The sequence below is a fragment of the Cervus elaphus genome, chromosome 9, assembly GCF_910594005.1.
Source record: "Cervus elaphus chromosome 9, mCerEla1.1, whole genome shotgun sequence".
NCBI lineage: Eukaryota > Metazoa > Chordata > Mammalia > Artiodactyla > Cervidae > Cervus > Cervus elaphus.
Window position 1 is genome coordinate 84,131,761 of NC_057823.1, and position 22,955 is coordinate 84,154,715.

The following is a 22,955-nucleotide window of genomic DNA, read 5'->3' on the forward strand; positions in this document are numbered from 1 at the left end:
TGGAAAGGCCCTGGTTAAAAACAAAGTAGACTGGATGCTTTCAACTTCAGACTGTAGTCTCTGGGCAGGAGGGATGTTCTTTAGTGTATCTCTTTTTTTGTCTTTTAAATATGGATTAATATCCATATCTAACTTTGAATATATCACTTCTCTATAGGGTTAACAAACTTTCTGAACCTGCACTGTTGGTGAGAAGCAGCAATGCATTCAATAATAACTCTGCTGTTAAAACGCCTGCAAACACAATGATAAAAATGTGACTTAACAGTATCATCTTCTGCTATTTTACTTATATTTTTTATACATGGAGCTAGAGAATCAAACTCAGAAGCATGGCTAGAAATGGACATTCAATGAAAATGGATCATTAGTAGCTTTTATTTCCAAAAGCTTCATGCATATTATCCTGAAGGAAAAAATATCTTTTGAAACCAAAAAACTCAGGATTCTGAATCTTTTCTGCACTATGGATACTTTCATCAGTCTTGTGACGCCTAGAGGCCCTTCTCAGAATCATGCTTTTCAGTTCACAAAATGAAATAAACAGAAGCACAAAGTAATTATCAAAATATTTTAAAATGTGTGATATAATAACATGCATGCTTATCTATTAACACGTTAAATAACAGAGGTGGTGTCAGGACCACTATAGTTTCTTATTAGTGGAAACTGTAAATGGTATTTTCAGTGGTGTACAACAAGACAATGTGGTATGACACATTATCTTAGTGACAAAGTTAGTGACAAAGTCATCGGTACTGCTAATGCAATGATTCATTGTTGTCTACATCTGTAATGGATGGAAATTCTAAGTTTCAGAGAGCTATTAGTAAAAAAGAAACATACAATTTTTGTTCCCTCATCAAAAAACACAGACACCCAGAATTCTAGCTATCCCTGAGGGTCCTGTAGCCTTGGTCAAAAACTTCACATTAAGCACTTAAAGGGGATGGGGCTAAGAGCATCCTTTATATAAATCCCTGTAGGAAAGTGCTCATGTTTTGTTATACTGAAAGCTATTAACAATGGTAGAATCGAAGAATAATTCTAATGGGAAAGGAAAAGGCATTATTAAGTTACTGCTGAGTGGATATGAAGCAACATTTATATATGAAATAGCCAGGTTATGGATGTTCAAAAAAATTGTGTGTCTTCCTGAGTGTACCAAAAAATATAAATTGAATTTTATTTTGAAGAAACTACCACAAATATCCTTGGATTTGTTGGAGCTAAGAGGCACGGTTTCAACTCTTTGGTGTTTTGTAGTTAGATAATAGTGCTGAGTATTTATAGGCTCCCTTATATAACTATAGTTCTATCCACTTTTCTTGTCAGAATAGTTTATTTTCTGTCCCTGCTCCTGTTTTCCTTGAATTTTAGTATTGAATTTACTGACTTTGCTCTGGCTCTACTTCTTTTTATAGAACCATATTCCTCCAGTTCAATTTATTTTTAAGTTGGATACTTTATGTGTCCATTCCCTTTAGAGCTCTAAAAAGAATGTGTATTATTGACCAGATAAAGCTATTAAAGTAACTATCGTGAAACTTATTTTTAGGTCCTTGGCCACCTTAATGACTCTTTGGGGTTTAAGATATGCTCAAAGTTGAGCATTCCATAACCTGGGAGGAGCAGTCTGTGGCTATTATTTCTTCCTCAGCACCTGTTCCATGTGGAAGAGGTGAATCTGGCATTCTCTCTACCACCCACCACACTTATTTCAGGACTGTTAATGATTAAAGGATCTAAATTTTTTTAAAAAGTGTCTTTTCTTAGGTATCCATCTCCTTGACCAGCTCCTATTCTGGAAACATTATTTTCTTTGCCCTCTCTACATCTCTATTCTCTGTTTCTCTGATGACTCTCTTTTTGCCCCTTTGCAGATAGAATTGCTTTATGTTAAAGTCTATTTGAGTAATCTTGTACTCTTTATTCTTTTTAATCTCTCCTTTGGCACTAACATTCAACCCTATCACTTCTCCATTCTCATCTGATTCCTGAATCTGAGTCTGTGTTACCAGTGCTTCCCTGAGTTAGCATTCACGTGTTTATAACTGGCTGTCCTGGCTTACCATGAGGTGCCAGTTTGTACCTACCATTCAATGTGACTATGCAGGAAAGAAATTTGTTGGAATCCTCTGCTTCAGGTGAAGAAAAATGCTTTGAAGATGAAACTCAAAACATATATGGAGGCTCTTTGTGCTACATGCTGCGGGAGGCTCTCACTTCCAAGGCTGCAGATGTAGCTAGCAACTGCGGCCAGCAGCATGCCAGGGGTTGGTGTCCCGCCCAGCTCGGCTCCGTGGTTGCCAGTAAAATTTTATCGGTACTATTTGAAACCCTTGGGATTTCAGGAAATCCTGGAAAGCTTTGCACATTTGATAAAAGACTAGATATCATCTATGTTCTTTTCTTTCTCCTGAGAGACGTGTCTCTGCTATTCAGTGAATGATTAAAAAACAAACAGTGATTTGTGCCTGTAATTTTCCCATGATGAAATAACCATTTCAGCCTCACTCTGATATTCAGACCCCAAGTTTCAGCTAAGCACCCCAAAATGCCATGGTACACATGTAAAGAATAATGACTAGACCACAAATTACATCTTAAATTAACCATGTTTCAACTTGCAAGTCATAGAATGACTTCTTTTCTAGTAATTTTCCTACAGGAGATTTTTTTTCTATAGTGCCATATTTTATTTGAGGTTTTTTTTTTCCCCTCCAAGGGTAAGGATGGGGTGATAATTGAAAAGATTGATATTTACAGTCTGAGAAAATACAGTATTTCTCAATCATATATTATAGTTTTAAATGCTACAAAGATGACATCAGATTATCCTGTTCCCAAACTCTCTTGATTTCTGCACACTTCACCTGCCTTTTTTGAGATAGGGATATATTGGAATGAGTTTCAGTTTGGAGAATAAATGCAAAATTAATTTTGATCCCTGAACATATGCTATTAAGTGCATAATGGGAATGTTACATAATTTGAAAAACAAGAAGGTCTTATTGAAGGTTTCAGTAATTATTTGTAATCAAATACAAAATGTCAGGTAATGAGAATCTGATTCAATTTGTTAGATGTGTTTAGTAAGTCCTGGGGGATCTATTTGAGCATTCTGCAGATATTTTTACATCTTTCATTAGATCATCACTTTAACGTACAGCAGGTGAACTTTCAAAGTGTGACATCTCTGTACAAAATTGTTGGGCAACATTTGGAAAAATATACCCAGAGGCATCTGATTGAAAATGGAACTTCTGTGTCAGACACATAAAATCCAATTTGGTTTTGTCATTAAGTCAATTTTTTGTGTTTATTGTTGCAAAGACTTCATCCTGCAGTAATGTTGGAGTCATTTCTTTCCTTGAGGGCTATCGATATACTTGCACAGTATTCTGGATTTTTTGTACTTATTGTCAGGTCTTGGTAAAGAATGTGAGAAACTAAGTTAAAGAATTATCCATGCTCAAGTATTTATAGTTACGGTTACTTCCATTTATATCACTATATATTTATGGGTAGATTTTTAAATATTGTGTATCTTGGATTTAACAGTATACAATTAATCTTAAATATAAAACTTTCATCAACCCGTAGTTACTTTTTCTTTTTTTTTAATGTTCACAAAAGGTGAGAGCCTAAGGTAAGCTATCCTTTTCCTGTCCTAATAGAGTTGTGAATTAATTCCTATTCTATATATTCAAGGAAAGTAACCTTATGTTGATATTAGGCAATGATTTCAAAGGCAAAAATCACTGCTGAAGCACCATTTCAAAATTCTAAAACAGAGCAGACTTTTTTAATCTGGAATAAAACTAGAATTAGCATTAATGATTATTATTCTTTGCTTTTCTTTGATTTCTTGCTACACATTCAAAAGCTAAAGTCTATTTTGGTGTTTTAAAAATCCCTTGTGGACACACAAAATAGATAGTTTGTGAGATGGATTATTAATACTTAAATATTTTTTCCATCATCTTGTCTTGACCCCTTATTGTCAAAGCCTAAAAGGTAAGTGATCATCCTAAAAACCTCAACATGATTATTACACAGCAATCAGAACTCATCCACTTAATATGTGTCTTCATATTAAACAAAGAGCCTGTTTATCCTTGAGCATATTGTTCTTCTTGTGAAATTCTCATTTCAACAGCCCGTCCTCTGTTTGGTACCTACTATATGTTCCTCTGGCCTCAGTTCAAATGTCATTTCCTTAAACTCCCCCAAACAGAACAGGTGCTCCATCACGGCTCCCTCTTCATTCACAGCACTCATCATGTTTTGTAATCAGCCATCATGTAATTCTTGCTTTTCTCTCCCATTAATCTGCCTACTCCAGAAGAACAGGAACTGAATTTAACTGCTATTGTTGCTCCAGCTGTAGTGGGTGGCTACTGCTGGATCCAAGTTGGTGAATGAATTTATACATTTTCTGAAAATTTTGTACATAGTTAAGAAAAAAATCAATAAATATTTGTGGCTAGTTTATTTACTGAACACCTAGTTGAATTCATTCACTATGTTATAATACTCGACTTACACAATTTTCATTTTAAATATATGTGTCTTAATTTTCATTTTCACTTCTTTATAAACACTTATTATTTTTAAAACTCTTTATTTTAATCAGAATCTCTTATATTTTGCCTTTGGATCTATGTAATACCTGGACAGCAGACTAGGAATTTAGTGTTATATAGGATAAAACTATAATCTCTGACCATCTATATTACAAAAGAAAATACTGATACTATTTGTTTCACTGTTTCTGTTCACCATTCACTAAAATACCTGATCAAATAACAGTGGCATCTTATAATAATTGCAAACAAAAAAAACATAAAGAAATGAACTTTGGTATTTGAGGTTCAGAGTATGTTATATTTTTCAAAATAATATATGTTATATATTTCAAAATATAATACATATATTATATATATGTCATATTTTTCAAAAACTAAAGCAACTCTTATCCCCTATAATGGTTTTGGTTGAATTAATAATATTTGTTTATTAAAAATTCTGCTAATGTCACTGGATTTCCTAAACTAATGTACTTGTAAAACATGGTATGCAATGCATTAAAAAGCTGACTCCTATACATTTTGTTCTCAATACACACAGTCAATTACTAAAGATGGGTAGTACTTTAAAATTTTTAAAAATTATAACAAGAAAAAGGGGACTAAACTAGCATTAACTCTTTTAAGTGACTCAAAATCATATCTATTTATTTATGCATTTGCTTATCTACAACATGTATTGACCTATGTAGTTTATGAAATAGTTTATATATGCTAATTTTAATCTAATCATCAATATAAACCAAAAAGTGCTACTCATTCTACTTATAGATGAAGAATCTGAGGCTCAGAAAGGTCAACTAACGCTATTCAGACATATAAAGAGAACAAGCCAGAGTTTAAACCTCAATTCTACAAAAAGAAAAAGTCAGAGTTTAAACCTCAGTTCTATTTGAATTAAAAGCCTATGTTCTAAAAAAAAAAAAAAAAAAAGCCTATGTTCTTTCCTCTTACTCTGCAGCCACTTGTCAAGGCCACTCAAGTGCAAGTGTTCTTAAAGTGTACTGTGTAGTAAACAGTGTTCCTTTCACCTTCCAAAGGGCAGGATCGATCATGCTTGGGAGGACAGGCTATACAGATGCATACCTGGGGTTAAGACCAGATCTGAACTTTACTAGCCATGTGAACCTACACAAATTATTTCATCTCTCATGAGCCAGTTTTTTCTGTAAAATGGAGCCAACAATAAACAGAAGCTACAACAAAGAGTGTTAAGAGGATCAAATAAGTTGTTATTTAAAGTACTTAGAACAGTGCTTGGCTCATAGGAAAATTAAAATCAACATTATCATATAACAACTGGTGATAAAATTTTAAGATAAGTTGAGAGTTTTTATTTACAAGTTTGTCTTTCAAAAGCAATAATTAATTGTTGAGCATATAATAATGCAGATGATATTATTTACTTATCAGATGTTTTATCAATTTTAACAGCGTAAGTCTTCACTTATAATTCAAGTGTACTTGGTAGCATATGTTGATATCAAAAGAAAAAACACATATATACATTTATCTAGAATATGTTTGTGTATTTGTAAATACTAGCTTATTTATAATGAAGGCTTAAAGAGTTACAGCTGCTCAAAAATGAAGATACAGAGATGCTAATCTATAGTTTTCAAACTCTACTCACATGTATCATCACCTTTTGCCCTTATGAGTTTATATATGGAATTCCTAAAGTACTATAGAATTATCTAGATTATTTCATTAAATTAAAAAAAAACTGGATAATTTTGACTTTTAGAAACATCACTTTCTCCTCAGTTGAAGATTTTAGTTTTGATTTTTAATAAAATGCTCTGAAAACATCCAAGTCACAATCCTTTCTGGCATAATAGTTTGGGGATGCTGTATTATAAGGGCTCCCTTGGTGACTATTTTAATTTCCAGAAATAGTATGAGTAATAGAAATGAATTTGAGTGCCATTTGTGAAATTTAATCATGTCACATTTAAACACCCAGAAGGGAACTGTATATGGCTACTGTCAGCCACATAAGCCCCCAAAGTGAAAATAATCCTAGTTATTTTTAGATAGTTAAGTGAAGTGCTATCAATTTCCATTGAATTTACTTTAAACATCATGTTCTGTTAATACTACATGACAAAGCGTATTTTTCTTCTGAGGACAGTTTTCTCATTCCAGTTCATCATCCTTGTCTTTTGAAGATGTTTATAAAAATGGCTATGTGAACACTTGAACTCATTTAAAAGAAACAAGGGAATATAAATTAGAACTTAAATTAGAAGAATATCTGTAATAGGTACTAAGTGTGTGCTCAGTTGCTTTAGCCAGGTCTGACTCTTTGAGACCCCATGGACTGTAGCCTGCCAGGCTCCTCTGTCCATGGAATTTTCCCAGCAAGAATACTAGAGTGGGTTGCCATTTCCTCCTCCAGGGAATCGTCCCAATCCAGGGATTGAACTCAGGTCTCCTGTATCTCCTGCATTGCAGGCAGATTTTTTTACCACTGAGCTACCAGGGAAGCCCCATTAGGTACTATGAAAGAAAGAAAGAAAGTGAAGTTGCTCAGTCCTGTCCAACTCTTTGCAACCCCGCGGACTGTAGGCTACCAGGCTCCTCTGTTCATGGGATTTTTCCCAGGCAAGAATACTGGAGTGGGTTGCCATTTCCTTCTCGAGGGGATCTTCCCAGCCCAGGGGTTGAACCTGGGTCTCCTGCACTGCAAGCAGACCCTTTACCGTCTGAGCCACCAGGGAGTGGCCCTGGGAACATCTTAAAAATTTTCACATATCAATCAAAAGTAACTTCAATTAAAATTAAAATAATCAAAGTTAACCAAATGCCCTGTGGTAAAAAAAAAAAAAAAAAAGATAAAACTAAAATATTATTGAGATCTCTCAAAGTCAATGATAAGCTATATGAATCATAACTGGAAATCTAAACTGAAATTATATAAATCAGATGCATTATTGTCTTAACTCACCCACAGATATTAGGAAATAATCAGTGTTAAAATTATAATTACATTCTTTGCAAAGTATTAAAACATTTGTTGTTAACATATGAACTAATTATATTGTTACAGAAAATGTTTAACAGGTGATTGATACACATAATAATTATTACCACATAATTAAGCATTATCTTATAATAGAGCTAGATATAAATTTATTCCTTACAAACTAAAAGTACTTAATAGCTGTATTAATTAAAGACATACATTATGAAAAATAATTCACACAATAATTTTGAAAACAATATTAAACTCTCATCTCAACATAAATGTCTTGCCTTTAATTGTTTAAATGAAAATGAATAATGAGTGAATAAATGAATTTATACTTAGGTTTTTAAAATGTAGGATATCATTAATATTAAAAATACTTCATTTAATTACACTGAAAGTCAGTCATAATAAATTGCTTAAAATTGAAGGTATGGTAAAAATGAGGAAAAGGCAAAGAAAAAGCTAAGGACTGAAAAAAAAATCTTTTGATGACAAGTATATGTATATCAAGATCAGTCTTTCTTCACTGTGAGAAATGCAACCTCCAAAATTACCACTTTTATATTTTGATATAAGGCTCACTAGTAGTAGTAGCAGCTGGTAAGATCATAGCATCGTATGACTGTTGATTATTTGAAATGAGTGAGAAATAAATAAGTGATCTCAGATAAACTATCAAGATGCCTGCATGCAGAAATGGCCTAAAATGAGAGACTCTTATTTCAAGTTCACTTGCATAACCCCACTGCAAAATATACCAGATCTCAATAAACCCATCAGTACAATTAAGAAGGGAGTGGATATCTGTCAACTATACTTTGATATAAAATCAAAATTTTAAAAAGGCAGAAGTGGCACAAGTGAGGTAAATGTAAGTGCAGGAGCCCCAGTCAGACTGAAGACAATTTGAAAGTGAACACAAGGATAACAGCATTTTGGTACAGATGTCCTCTAACCCTTCCCTCCCCACCCCCTCACACCCCCACTCCTACCCTAGCTCCCTGCCCCACCAAGCACTTAATCGTCATCATTCTCTCTTCCCTCTCACATGAAATATCTGCTGAAACAAATGGCTTCCCTCCCATTATTGCAGGTATAAACTGACCTAGTGGAATTCCTATGGGACAGCACACAAAGCCTGAAGAAAGTTTATGAATCTTACTTCAGAGTGGACGTGAGCAAATTGGTTGTAATCTCTGCAATGTCAACTCCCAAGATACTAAACTCAATCAACTGGGAGCTGGCACTAGCTGTAACCTGCAGTACTTCTCTATGCTGTGTAGTCAGGGGATGGTCTAAGTTTTCAATACGAAGCACTAAATCATCACTGTGGCAAGGTGCACTTTCTTACTCTGGATTTTCTAAACATTATAAAAAGTCAGAAAAAAGCAAAACCATATATCCTCAGCAACAAAGACAATGGGAAGAATCAGAATCCTTATTACATATTCTTACAAATCAATGCAATAAAAACAAATACCCCAAGAGGAACAAATTTAACAGTGTACCTTACGTGATCCTTTTTGATCCCTGTCAAGGCACAGAGATGAAGAAGGGAACAGCAGAATGTCAGAGAATATGATAAATAATGGGAGGCACCTCACCATCACATTCATGTCAGAGAGCAGTCTGGATTTACATATAGATATTAAAGTGAAAGTGAAGTTGCTCAGTCGTGTCTGACTCTTTGCGACCCCGTGGACTGTAGCCTATCAGGCTCCTCTGTCCATGGGATTCTCCAGGCAAGAGTACTGGAGTGGGTTGCCATTTCCTTCTCTAGGGGATCTTCCTGACCCAGGGATCGAACCTGGGTCTCCTGCATTGCAGGCAGACGTTTTAACCTCTGAGCCACCAGGGAAGCCCCACATAGATATTATATAGAGACAAAATCGAGTCAAAGAAAAACAAAATTTTGTTAAACACAGTAGCAAAAACTAATTGGAAGACACTAGATGCAAGCTGGGGGCAATTAAGCTCAAAGCGTATTTCGATACATCCTTCTAAATCTGTCAGATTTCTTTCTTTTCAAGGATACTTTCACATGTGGTGACTTCAGCAAAATCGCTAATGGAGAGATGCACAAGTTTTAGTCATTGGTTTCACTTTCTAGCTCACATCCAGGTTTCCTTCCATTTTCAACAGGTGGAGGTGACGGAATTCCACCTGAGCTATTTCAAATTGTAGTGTGGAAGAAGACTCTTGAGAGTCTGTTGAATAGTAAGGAGATCAAACCAGTCAATTCTAAAGTAAATCAACCCTGAATATGCATTGGAAGGACTGATGCTGAAGCTCCAATACTTTGGCCATCTGATGCAAAGATATGACTCATTAAAAAAGACCCTGATACTGGGAAATACTCAGGGCAAGAGGAGAAGGGGGTGACAAAGGACGAGATGGTTGGAAGTCATCAGCGACTCAATGGACGTGAGCTGGAGCAAACTCCGGGAGACAGGGAAGGATAGGGAAGCCTGGTGTGCTACAGTTCATAGGACAAAGAGTCTGACACAACTTAGTTACTGAACAACAGTAACGTAACCAACTGGTTGTCTAGTTACTCTGTGATCAATACAGATGGAAAAGGCTCACTGAGCAGTGTATTCAGGCCCCTTGAACCAAAGGTTCATCAAGAGCTGGGTCTGGGTGGGCCAAGGACCAGTGGAAACTGAATTTAACTCAGTGGGAGGTTATTTAAACTCTTTGGAGGAAGGTTGCTAGGTTAGATGACTGGATGGCTATGGGTCATCCAGAATATTCTGCTTCCTCAGACTCTCCTTTCTTTCCATTCATCCATGCTTGAACCTCCCTTTATTAACTTGTGCTCCATGTCCTTCTCCAATTATTTTCATTTTTGATTAGTTTTATTTATTTATGACTGTGCTTAGTCTTCATTGTGGTGCAGGCTTTTTTCTAGTTGCAGCAAGTGGGGGCTACTCTCTAGTTGCAGGGAGCAGGCTTCTCATTGTGGTGGCTTCTCTTATTGAGGAGCACAGGCTCTAGGGCATATGAGTACATATGTAGTTGTGCCTCCAGAGCTCGAGAACATGGGATCAATAGCTGTGGTGCATGGGTTAGTTGGCTTCATGGCATGTGGGATCTTCCCAAATCAGGGATCAAACCAGTGTCTCCAGGTGGATTCTTTACCACTGAGCCACCAGAGAAGCACCCTTCAATTATTTTCAAGCTTAGAAAAATTTTGCTCAATCAAAAGTACTTCTTTGATAGTCACAATTTCATCATTTTCATGAAGATATTCAGGGCTAGGGTGATGAGAATCCCCAGATCATCTTGTCTAAATACATAAGCCAAATCAATTTTTCAATAATTTTCCTTGTTTTATTTTGTAAATTACCATTGTCAAAGGGGAATAGAGAGGGAAAAGTGAGAAATAAAATTGTTACTCTTGCTAAAGAGAAAGAGAATAGAAGGAAAGAGGGAAGGAGTGAGTGAGTGAGTGTGTGTATAAGACAGTAGACGTGGAAGGTGCTTTCACGTTTACCAGGTTCAGCTCTATCTACAGAGACATCTTGATTTAGAGAAAAATATACGGAATTTGGAATCTTAAGACCTGATTCTAGATTCCTTCCAGTTCTGCTTTTGGCACTAACTTTGAGAGCCTGAGAAAACCACATAGCCCATGTGTTTTAGTTTCCATGTCTGAATTCTCATCTGCATTTGCATTCTGAACTTGCATAATGTTACGATGCTCTCTATATATATGTATATATATATATGCTCTATGTATATAACATCATTATATACATCAAAGCCATAGCACTATGAAGTTTCTAAAAATGTCCAACAATCAATAAACTACACCACTACTGTTCTCATTAGCAAGTATTTGTGCACAATTCTGGTCTCCTTCCACCAACTACAATCTTGTTATTACTTCTCCCTAGTTTTTGTTTGTTTTCAGAAAGGCGGGGTGCTCTGTGCTTCATGGTAAACACTTCAGGCAAATTATTGTCCTATAATTTGATCCATCACTTCAAGACCTTACAGACTTAGGCTTCCAAGAAGACAAATAAATGGTGTTTAAAATTCTTACTAATCTATAGGCCAGCTTAACATGAATCCTCATTAATCTCTACCTTTTCTTTGTGACAAAGGTTAGTTATCTGGTTAGAATGCTCTGAATTTATTGTTTGAACCAGAATAACCAGTCTGGAAGGAAATTAGGTCCTCAGTTCAGTTCAGTCACTCAGTCGTGTCTGACTATTTGTGACTCCATGAATCACAGCACGCCAGGCCTCCCTGTCCATCACCAACTCCCGGAGTTTACTCAAACTCATGTCCATCGAAATTAGGTCCTATATATATTCAAAAGCCAAAATGAGGCTCGTAGAAGTGATGCACTTGTGTCTTTAAGGAACTGTCGCGCTCCTTTGAGGTCACAAGGTAACCGCTCGTACTCCTATCATGCTCTGAGACCCACCCAGGAGTATATACGTACACTAAAACATTTGATTGCTGTTATCATATGATGCTCTTATTATATTTGATAACAACAAATATGAAATGCACATTTTGATATATTATAAACTCTGGAAGCAAATTATTACTGATTTTGACCCAAATTCCATAATAAGTGAAGATGATGCAAACAGAGGCAATATATATACATATATAGATATTCACATATATGTGAATACTTACTGTATTGACAATTTCTTCCCATGAATTCCCCTGGGCACTCACAGGAATAGTTAGCAACAAGGTCTGTACATATCCCACCATTTTTGCAGGGCTCAGCTTCGCATTCATTTATATCTGAGGAAAATAGGAAGAAGAGAGAAAGAGAATTACTGGTGAAAAAAGATAGATTTTTAGAAGGTTTTAGGCATTTCAAATAAGAGAAGGTAAAATAATGTCGTGTGTGTATGTCTCGTCAATAATATAATCGGTGCTTACAACAGACAATTTATTAACAATCAAACTAAGTCAAGTTCAAATGGAATTGAGAATCCAAACCCAACAGAACTAAAACACTCTGTAATCCTGAAAATAAACATGACTAGTTGGGGAAATATTCAGTGTATCCTTAGAATTAAATCAAATAAATTAACCCTGATCGAGAAATGAATTGGTATCACTTACAAGATCTAGAAACCTCCCCAGCAGCAACCACTGCCAATTAACACTGTCTCATTTCATCTTAATTCATTAAAATTCTAACTGACAGAGATGTTTTAGTTTCTAAATAGTTCGCCTTTGATGAATGCGATGAGAAGCAAATTAGAGTTAATAGCTAAAGCTTGTTACATGCAAAGTATAATAAATGTAAATGACGATCATTTCCTAATTTCATTCAAGGGTTTCTAAAGTTAGGATGACTAAAGGGATTTACCTTTGATATACTATTATTATACTTGATGAAAAATCATATGATATATGAAACATTCAGCAAATTATACTAAATTCCAAGCTAATTTTGGATAACAGGGACAGTAAATGGGATTTTGAACAACAACAAAAAAGGAATAATGATGAACTAGTGAAGTATCAATCACCGATATTTGCACATCATTTCCTCTAAGCACAGCGCTGGGTTTGGTTCTGTGGGAACTAGGAAAGTAATTGGAGGACGTACACAGCTCTGCACTGCCTTCCCTTCCTATCATCTGTTTCAACTGAACACCTGTTCTGCTCCTATTCCCACAACCGCTTCTTACATACCTAAGTGCTCTTCCTTAGGAATTGTCTGTCTGTATGCCTTTCCCTCTCACGGTCAATCTGTGAACTTTACAAGTGCAGGCCCTGTCCAGTACTGTTCTCTCTACCCCCTAAAATGCCCCACACTATCTAGAAGACCATTAGTGCCCAGTAAATATTGCTTGATCAAATATCTAACAAAATAGTGGTGCAATCTGAAGAAAATTATTTCAGATGTGTAATATGCCTTCTGATAAACACATCAAAAGCTATTCTAAAGTTCTGAGTTTTCACGGTGCTTAAAACAATAAGATCATTAAATTACCCTCTCAATATTAAATGAGGACAAAATATTAGAAAACCTCTATTTTTCCTTTTCCTTTAAATTCTTATAAACAGCATCTCCTTCTGGAAGCAGATTTGGTCACCCTCTTGTTCTCAGGTTATGGCAAAGTTTGGTCTAAATTTCTTTAGGCAGGTGACCACTTTATAAAAGATTTCCGGTCCTTTTTGGTTTCTGGTCAACTGCTACACCTTGAGAGTAGATAATTCATGACTGTGTTCAGAAATAATCTAAATCATTTAAACCACGCCGGGGAGCTCAATCATGTCTGACTCTTTGCTAGTTCAAGGACGGTAGGGCGCCAGGCTCCTGTGTCCATGGGATTCTCCAGACAAGAATACTGGAGTGGGTTGCCATTTCCTGCTCCAGGGGATCTTTCCAACCCAGGGTGGCAAGTGGATTTTTTACCACCTGAGCCACCTGGGAATCCCACTTTAAGCAAATATAATATCAAATAATAGGATTAAATAAGAATTTGATCATTCTAAGAAACAGCTGTGTACTATAAAATATAATAGACTCAAATTTTTGACACTAAAACTTTCAAGAAAGAGAGGAAGAAGGAAGGAAGGAAAGAAAGAACTAAAGAAAGAATATGTCATTCATTTTTCTCAACTGATGAAATATTTAGCTCTTTTTTCCCTCAAAAATTCATCTAGTCTTTATTTATATGGGATGAACATGAAACATATTTTCATTAAATTTTGAAAGTGGCACAGAAATCACTGTGTTATTTCTTACCTGCTCAGTACAAGGTAGGGGCAATAACTGGCTACTTTGGAACATGCCTAACGTGTCTTTGCCTACATCATATCTACGACAATTTGTTTCAGGTGAGGTATGTCAGTGGCCAATAAAAAGTGAAATCTTCATGTCTTAAAGAATACATTGCCTTATTTTGTAAAGTTAGACATAAAAAAGTATTCTTATATATATGTGTGTGTGTGTGTGTATACATATATATACATATACCAAGGTGCTACTGAATATTAATGTCTGAAAAAGACCATGTAAGGGAAATCAAATTTGATCTTGGACTTGAGGGGATGTTTCAGTTAGGATTAATAAAAACAGGATGAAGAGGGTATTGTATTAATATTGCCAAGCAGGGATCCAGAATGAGTCACAACCTTGAAGAGGAATGTTCATGACGCGATGGTGTGTTCAGGTACACCAACAGGACTTTGTCTGGAGCAGAGAGTGGGAAGGAGGGTGCTAGAACCCAAGTATGGGGATGTAGGTAGGGGCCAGATTACCACCAATGCCCAGCGTCAGCTAAGGGAGGCAGGCTTTCTCTTTTGGCACTGAAGACGTGGAGCTGGCTGGGAGGGGAGCTTCTCTACCCTTGTTTCCTAGAAAGACCTAGAAAAGCCACATACGGAATGGACTTAAGAAATGAATGCAGGAAAGCTGCATAGAGACCCACCCAGGATTTGAAGCTAAGGGATACAACATACATTTTAATTCTCGTGTAAGAGAATTACCTTACCTGAGCATTTCTCATTTCAATATTGGCCTACATCAACAAGTAAAATCAAACTCAGCTCTTGCAGCTTTAAAATGTTAATAGAAGGAAATCTTCACAGCTGATGATATGAGACCAATCAAGAGTTACTATATATACTTTTAGGATATGCACACACCATATTTCTTTGCTTCCTAATCTCTTCTATGTTTTTAAACAGTAAGTAGTACTTTACACAGGAGAATGTGAATTTAATTGAGATTAATCAACCTTTGGATTTCTATCTACTTGTTCTTCAGACTGGGTCTACAATCACCAACAATGATGTTAAAATTAACAATATTTGTTTCTAAAAATACAGTTACACCTTTACCCAGGGTTTTAACTTGAGGTGGAATGAACTGAAATTGCATTTGCTGAAGAAAAAATGTTTTCTAGCCATTAAAAAAAAAGACCTTTTACTGTTAATGCATTTTTAAGTAAAACTAACTACCTTAACCTAAATTCATAAAATTAAAAACATTATATTGAGTTTCATACTTTAATGAAGTAGCAAAATGAGTAAAACATTTCTATGTACACACCTAGTAACATGTTGGCTCAGATAACAGATGCAAATTACACAGGAGCTTTTATATATCAGTATAATGTAAGAGTTCTTACAGCATGAAGGCTATTTGCACAGTGATTAACACTGAAAGCAATCTAAATGGAAACAGACCTCAATTTGGATAAATCATGTTTAATTAAAGACTGGATATAAATGTTCACAGAATATAATGTAATGAAATGAAAGTTAAACTCCTTTGTAATAAATCACATACATCTCTCTTTGTCATAGATCATGCCATTACCATTTCCAGAAAAAAGTCCTCATATCTTGGGCTCCAAAATCACCATGGACCATGACTACAAGCATGAAATTAAAAGATGCTTGCTGCTTGGGAGGAAAGCTATGACAAACTCAGTGTATTTAAAAGCAGAGACACCATTTTGCTGACAAAGGTCCATATAGTCAAAACTATGGTTTTTCTAGTTGTCAGGTCTGGTTGTGGGAGTTGGACCATAAAGAAGGCTGATCACCAATAATTGATGCATCTGAATTGTGGTGCTAGAGAAGACTCTTGAGAGTCCCTTGGACTGCAAGGAGATCAAACCAGTCAATCCTAAAGGAAATCAACCCTAAATATTCACTGGAAGGACTGATGCTAAAGTTGAACCTCCAATGCTTTAGCCACCTGATGGAAGAACTGACTCATCAGACTCTGATGCTGGGAAAGACTGAAGGCAAAAGGAGAAGGGGGTAGAGGCAGAGGATGAAATGGACTTGGCATCACAGACTCAATGGACATGAATTTGAGCAAACCCCAGGAGACAATGAAGGACAGGAAAGCATGGCCTGCTGCAGTCCATGGGGTCCCAAGAGTCAGATATGACTTAGCAACTGAACAACACTGAATTTCAAATACAATGAGATATTTTAAAGTATTTTATAACTAAGAAAAGTTTGATACAGCAATTCCATATAAAATGGGAATTTCCATACTTGGTTATTTTTATAGTTCATTTATAATTATTACTTTTTGAGTTTTTTAGTTCTATGACTGCTTCCTGATAATTGTTTTTAAAAGTAGCATCATTCAGAGCTAGATTTTACAACACATCCAGCTGAATCCTGGTTCCTCACTGAAAACATTAAACTTTGCTGCCTACCCTCTAGCTGACCAAAGGACAGTGCTAAGAGTTGAGCACTAATTCCCAGATATAAACTCATGATGCATGTGTGTGAAGAAATTAAAAAACAAAGTAAAGAAAGGAAGGGGAGAAATAGATGAGAGAGCAGATAGTTGATCACAATAGCATACATATCTTTGAAACAAAAAGGACTCTACAAGGGTTTCCAGACCCCTTTTCTATCGTAAATACAGAAACTCATTAGTATTATATGCATAACTTAGTTTCTTTATCTTTACCATTATTTTGCCCTTAGCCCACCTTACACAGATTTGGAAAGGTATGCTGCAGTCTTTCCTCTTAGGACTGGCTTTTTGCTAACAGAAATAATGTAAACCCATGCATTCTCTGGCGGTGTCACTGTAAAGAAGTCTAGTAATTGCAAAACACATATTCGTTATGATCATTCTGAGTACTCATGAGAAGTGCTCAGTTACTTCGAGTATTTTTTTCTTGATCTTCGTTAGACCCATCACTGTGCAAAATATAGCCCCAAGCCCATGAAATTGACTTCAGAGTAGTAGGTTACCACAGAGTTTTTAAAATCAAAATTATATTGGATTGGTCACAAAGTTCATTTGGGCTTTTCCATAACTTACAGAAAAACCCAAATTAACCTTTTGGCCAACCCAATATTTGCTAGTTCCTTTATCTGTGTCTTCAAAAAACAGTGAATTCTCTGGGCATGATTCTTGCCACAGAAATGCTGCTGCTTCTTCTCAGATAATTATATTTAAATAATCTGTAATCCCATTCTTCATTATAGACTCCACCAACTGGCCAGAGATGAAATGGAGATTTCTGGAGTCTAATTTGCTAGGACGTCCAGTGGAAACTTTCAAAATGAATGGACTAAATAGTTAATTAATTATTTAGTTTTCAAACTGGCTCCCATTTGCAACATGCAAAATGGAAATGACTGCACGTTGCACTCGTGGGCCATCAGAGTCCCAGCTTACTCTTGCTTCTCTTCAGAGATCCTGAGGTGGGCACCATCTAGCCCTAGTCATTCAACTACATTCAACTACTACTTTGCCAACTTGGCCTGGAATGTTTTCAATATGGACCATCATTTAGACTAGGACATCCAATTCTTTTTAGGACAGAAATCCATGTAACCTCCTCTTGAGTGGAGGAAAAAAGAAGACTTAATTCACTCAGGAAATGACCTCCTTTTGATCCCCAAGTATATTCAGGTCCCATGAGCATCAAGAAAGAGCAACTGATTGTCAGGCTGAGCACCCTCATTTTGATATATTAAAAGGACACCATATTTAAGCCCTTTGTTTCTTCCCAAAGACATAATTCCCTGGCTCCCTTATTCCCTTCCCTCAGGTTGTCTTTTTTGCTGCAATATTGTTATTGACTGTTAATTAGCCAGCAAGAGCTTATTTTCAAGAGTCTGCTACTTTTGATCCTTAACAACCTATCTTCCCTGGGCTCCCCATTAGTGATTAAATAGTCTCCAGACCTCCTGTGAGTGACTGTCTTTTAAAATTTGACCTTTTATTTTTTTTTTTCTTATCTAAAGACTATGCTTATTTAATTTCTCTTTTAAGGCTGAATAAATTATGAATTTCTAGGAATTCTGTTCTCCACTCAGATACTGAATTTCATTATGTCATAATCAGAATAATCTATAAGATTCCCCAATCATTTCTGGGACAAGACAGTATATTTTTAATTATATGTGCTTGAACACTGTTTTGATCCGGCCTTTTGCTATATTGCTAGCAATTCCTTTTAAAATAGCAAGTTAAAATGAGTCTTCTTCAATCAGAACATATCACACACAAACCTTTTATAATAATTTACTGATAACTTTCATTACCAAGAACAACAGTGTAAAAAAATATCCAAGAGGTATTTACCCATCACCACTTGATAACAAAGATAGTATTCTATGCTCATCTGTATGGCATCCTGGAAGTTATTTTGGGACCTCAATTTTGGTGCAAAAACTTCTGCTACTGGTAACAAGGTAGAGCCCAATTCTCTAGAATGTTTCCATATAAAATTATTTCAGTAAGGCTTTATCTGTCTTAATCAGATATTTGGCCAGCAAGATAAGACAGCCATTCCAAGATACTTAAGAAGCCAAAACCAGGGAATATGGAAGGAAGGTTGAGGGAGGGGTAATCAAGAAGGTGATGCAGCTCAAATATTAGAGGCCTTGAAGAAATTCATTTAAAAAGCTATATGAAAAACACGGTAGATGCCAAAATGAACCAATATCTCCGGTCAAATTTTTTACCAAAGAGCAAACCATTGCAAAGAACATTACCTTGGGGGCATGTGGCATAGTAAGTTGACCTGCAATAAATAGTTGCTGATTGGTAAGAAAGAACTGAGAAAATTAGAGACCTGGGGAATCTCCATGTGTACTAGGACAGTGAGTTCCTTGATTGGGGCAGATGTACCACCCTACTTCTAAAGGGGTTCTATTAAGGAAAATGGATTTAGAGCAATGCTTCCTTTAAAAGTTAGAACTTTAAAATACATCAGGGGGAGGAGCCAAGATGGCGGAGGAGTAGGCCGGGGAGACCACTTTCTCTCCTACAAATTCATCAAAAGAATAACTGAAGGCAGAGCAAACTTCGCAAAACAACTTCTGATCGCTAGCTGAGGTCATCAGGCGCCCAGAAGAGCAGCCCATTGTCTTCAAAAGGAGGTAGGACAAAATATAAAAGATAAAAAGTGAGACAAAAGAGCTAAGGACAGAGATCCCTCCCGGGAAGGGAGTCTTAGGCGGCATTGCTTGGGGTAGGGTCCCGGCCTGAGTGCCCTGAGGACAATCGGAGGGAGCTTCTGTGAGTTGCCAACTTGAACTGTGGGAGACCAAAAGAGAGAGAGTAAATTAACCGGCCGGAACACACTGCCGGCCGTTCGCAGAACAAAGAGACCGAGCAAGTCCAGAGAAGAGCTCGCAGGCTGCGGACCCGCCCAGCCCCGCCAGAGGCAGGAGGCAGGGGGAAGGGGAAGGTCGCGGCGAGACACAGGGCGCAGGCACCCTACCGGCGTGGGCGGGGACTGGGGCTGGGGACGCAGAGGGCAGAAGGCGCAGGCACCCGACTGGCGCCAGAGGAAACTGAGATTGGGTCCGTGGAAGGGAGTGGGCGCGCCACACCTGGGGATAGTGCGCCCATCAAGCCCCTCGCTGCCTGGACCGCTCTGACGGGGAAGGCACAGAGAGCAGGCGCAGCTTTTCCTTCCGCGCTTTTGTGGAACACCCGAGGGCTGGAACCTAGCGCAGCGCGGGGCGCGCTCCATATAGAACAGCCGGGAGCCTGAGCAGCGCAGACGGAGAAAGCAGTGCCAGCCCCTCCTGGCAGCGCCAGCCTGTCCCCACAGCGGCCAGCCCCTCCCCGCAGCGCCAGCCCCTCCCCTCAGAGCGACGGAACTAGCTACCTGAATAAGAGTCCACCTCCGCCCGCCTGTGTCAGGGTGGAAATGAGGCTCTGAAGAGACCGGCAAACAGAAGCCAAATAAACAAAGGGAACCGCTTCAGAAGGGACTGGTGCAACAGATTAAAATCCCTGTAGAAAACACTGACTACACCGGAAGGGGCCTGTAGATGTCGAGAAGTGTAAGCTGGAACGAGGAGCTATCTGAAACTGAGCCGAACCCACACTGACCGCAACAGCTCCAGAGAAACTCCTAGATATATTTTTACTTTTTTTTTTCTTTTTTCTCTTTTATTTTCCTTTACAATTTCCTATTACTCCCCCATTACTCCTTAACTTTCATTTTCATAGATTTTTATGATTTTTTTAATTAGGGAAAAAAAAATTTTTTTTCTCTTTCTTTTTTTTCTTTTTCTTTTTTTTTTCTTTTTTCTTCTTTTTTTTCTTTCCTTTTTCTCTTCTATTTTCTATTTTTCTTTTTCTCTTATTTCTTTTAAAGTCCTCTAGTACTCCTCTACTACTCCTTAATTTTCATTTTCAATACACTATAACCTTACAAAAAAAAAAAAAAGAAGAAGAGAAGCCCTATTTTTAAACTGAAGATTATTCTCTCCCAATCTTGACTCTCTGTTTTCTACCTCAGAACACCTCTATTTCCTCCTTTCCCCTTCTCTTCCCAATCTAATTCTGTGAATCTTTGTAGGTGACTGGGCTACGGAGAACACTCTGGGAACAAACAGCTGCGTAGATCTGTCTCTCTCCTCTTGAGTCCCCCTTTTTCTCCTCCTGCTCATCTCTATCTCCCTCCTCCCTCTCCTCTTCTTCATGTAACTCTGTGAACCCCTCTGGGTGTCCCTAACGGGGGAGAATCTTTTCGCCATTAACCTAGAAGCTTTATTATCAGTGCTGTATAGTTGGAGAAGTCCTGAGACTACAGGAAGAATAAAACTGAAATCCAGAGGCAGGAGACTTAAGCCCAAAACCTGAGAACACCAGAAAACTCCTGACTACATGGAACTTTAAGTAATAAGTGACCGTCCAAAAGCCTCCATACCTACACTGAAACCAACCACCACCCAAGAGCCAATAGGTTTTAGAGCAAGACATACCAAGCAAATTCTCCAGCAACGCAGGAACATAGCCCTGAACGTCAACATACAGGCTGCCCAAGGTCACACCTAACACATAGACCCATCTCAAAACTCATCACTGGGCACTCCATTGCTCTCCAAAGAGAAGAAATCAAGTTCCACGCACCAGAACACTGACGCAAGCTTCCCTAACCGGGAAACCTTGACAAGCCAATCGTCTAACCCCACCCACTGGGTAAATCCTCCACAATAAAAAGGAACCACAGACCTCCAGAATACAGAAAGTCCACTCCAGACACAGCAATCTAAACAAGATGAAAAGGCAAAGAAATACCCAACAGGTAAAGGAATATGAAAAATGCCCACCAAGTCAAACAAAAGAGGAGGAGATAGGGAATCTACCTGAAAAAGAATTTAGAATAATGATAATAAAAATGATCCAAAATCTTGAAAACAAAATGGAGTTACAGATAAATAGCCTGGAAACAAAGATTGAAAAGATGCAAGAATTGTTTAATAAAGACCTAGAAGAAATAAAAAAGTCAATTAAAAATGAATAATGCAATGAATGAGATCAAAAACACTTTGGAGGGAACCAAGAGTAGAATAACGGAGGCAGAAGATAGGATAAGTGAGGTAGAAGATAAAATGGTGGAAATAAATGAAGCAGAGAGAAAAAAAGAAAAAAGAATCAAAAGAAATGAGGACAACCTCAGGGACCTCTGGGACAATGTGAAACACCCCAACATTCGAATCATAGGAGTTCCAGAAGAAGAAGACAAAAAGAAAGGCCATGAGAAAATACTCGAGGAGATAATAGCTGAAAACTTCCCTAAAATGGGGAAGGAAATAGCCACCCAAGTCCAAGAAACCCAGAGAGTCCCAAACAGGATAAACCCAAGGCGAAACACCCCAAGACACATATTAATCAAATTAACAAAGATCAAACACAAAGAACAAATATTAAAAGCAGCAAGGGAGAAACAACAAATAACACACAAAGGGATTCCCATAAGGATAACAGCTGATCTATCAATAGAAACCCTCCAGGCCAGAAGGGAATGGCAGGCGTCCTGAAAGTAATGAAAGAGAATAACCTACAACCTAGATTACTGTATCCAGCAAGGATCTCATTCAGATATGAAGGAGAATTCAAAAGCTTTACAGATAAGCAAAAGCTGAGAGAATTCAGCACCACCAAACCAGCTCTTCAACAAATGCTAAAGGATCTTCTCTAGACAGGAAATGCAGAAAGGTTGTATAAACGTGAACCCAAAACAACAAAGTAAATGGCAACGGGACCACACCTATCAATAATTACCCTAAATGTAAATGGGTTGAATGCCCCAACCAAAAGACAAAGATTGGCTGAATGGATACAAAAACAAGACCCCTATATATGCTGTCTACAAGAGACCCACCTCAAAACAAGAGACACATACAGACTAAAAGTGAAGGGCTGGAAAAAAATATTTCACGCAAACGGAGACCAAAAGAAAGCAGGAGTCGCAATACTCATATCAGATAAAATAGACTTTCAAATAAAGGATGTGAAAAGAGACAAAGAAGGACACTACATAATGATCAAAGGCTCAATCCAAGAAGAAGATATAACAATTATAAATATATATGCACCCAACATAGGAGCACCGCAATATGTACGGCAAACGCTAACGAGTATGAAAGAGGAAATTAATAGT

The 22,955-nt window shown here is 37.3% G+C and overlaps 1 protein-coding gene across 2 annotated transcripts in view; it reads right to left on the reverse strand.

The window, feature by feature from the left end:
• Positions 1–22,955, reverse strand: part of EDIL3 (EGF like repeats and discoidin domains 3) — a 469,087-nt gene that overhangs the window by 200,334 nt on the left and 245,798 nt on the right. For both annotated transcript variants that reach the window (XM_043913549.1, XM_043913548.1), the window contains one exon: positions 12,223–12,336. In XM_043913549.1, the coding sequence (XP_043769484.1) occupies positions 12,223–12,336 (114 nt within the window). The remainder of the gene's footprint in view (positions 1–12,222; positions 12,337–22,955) is intronic.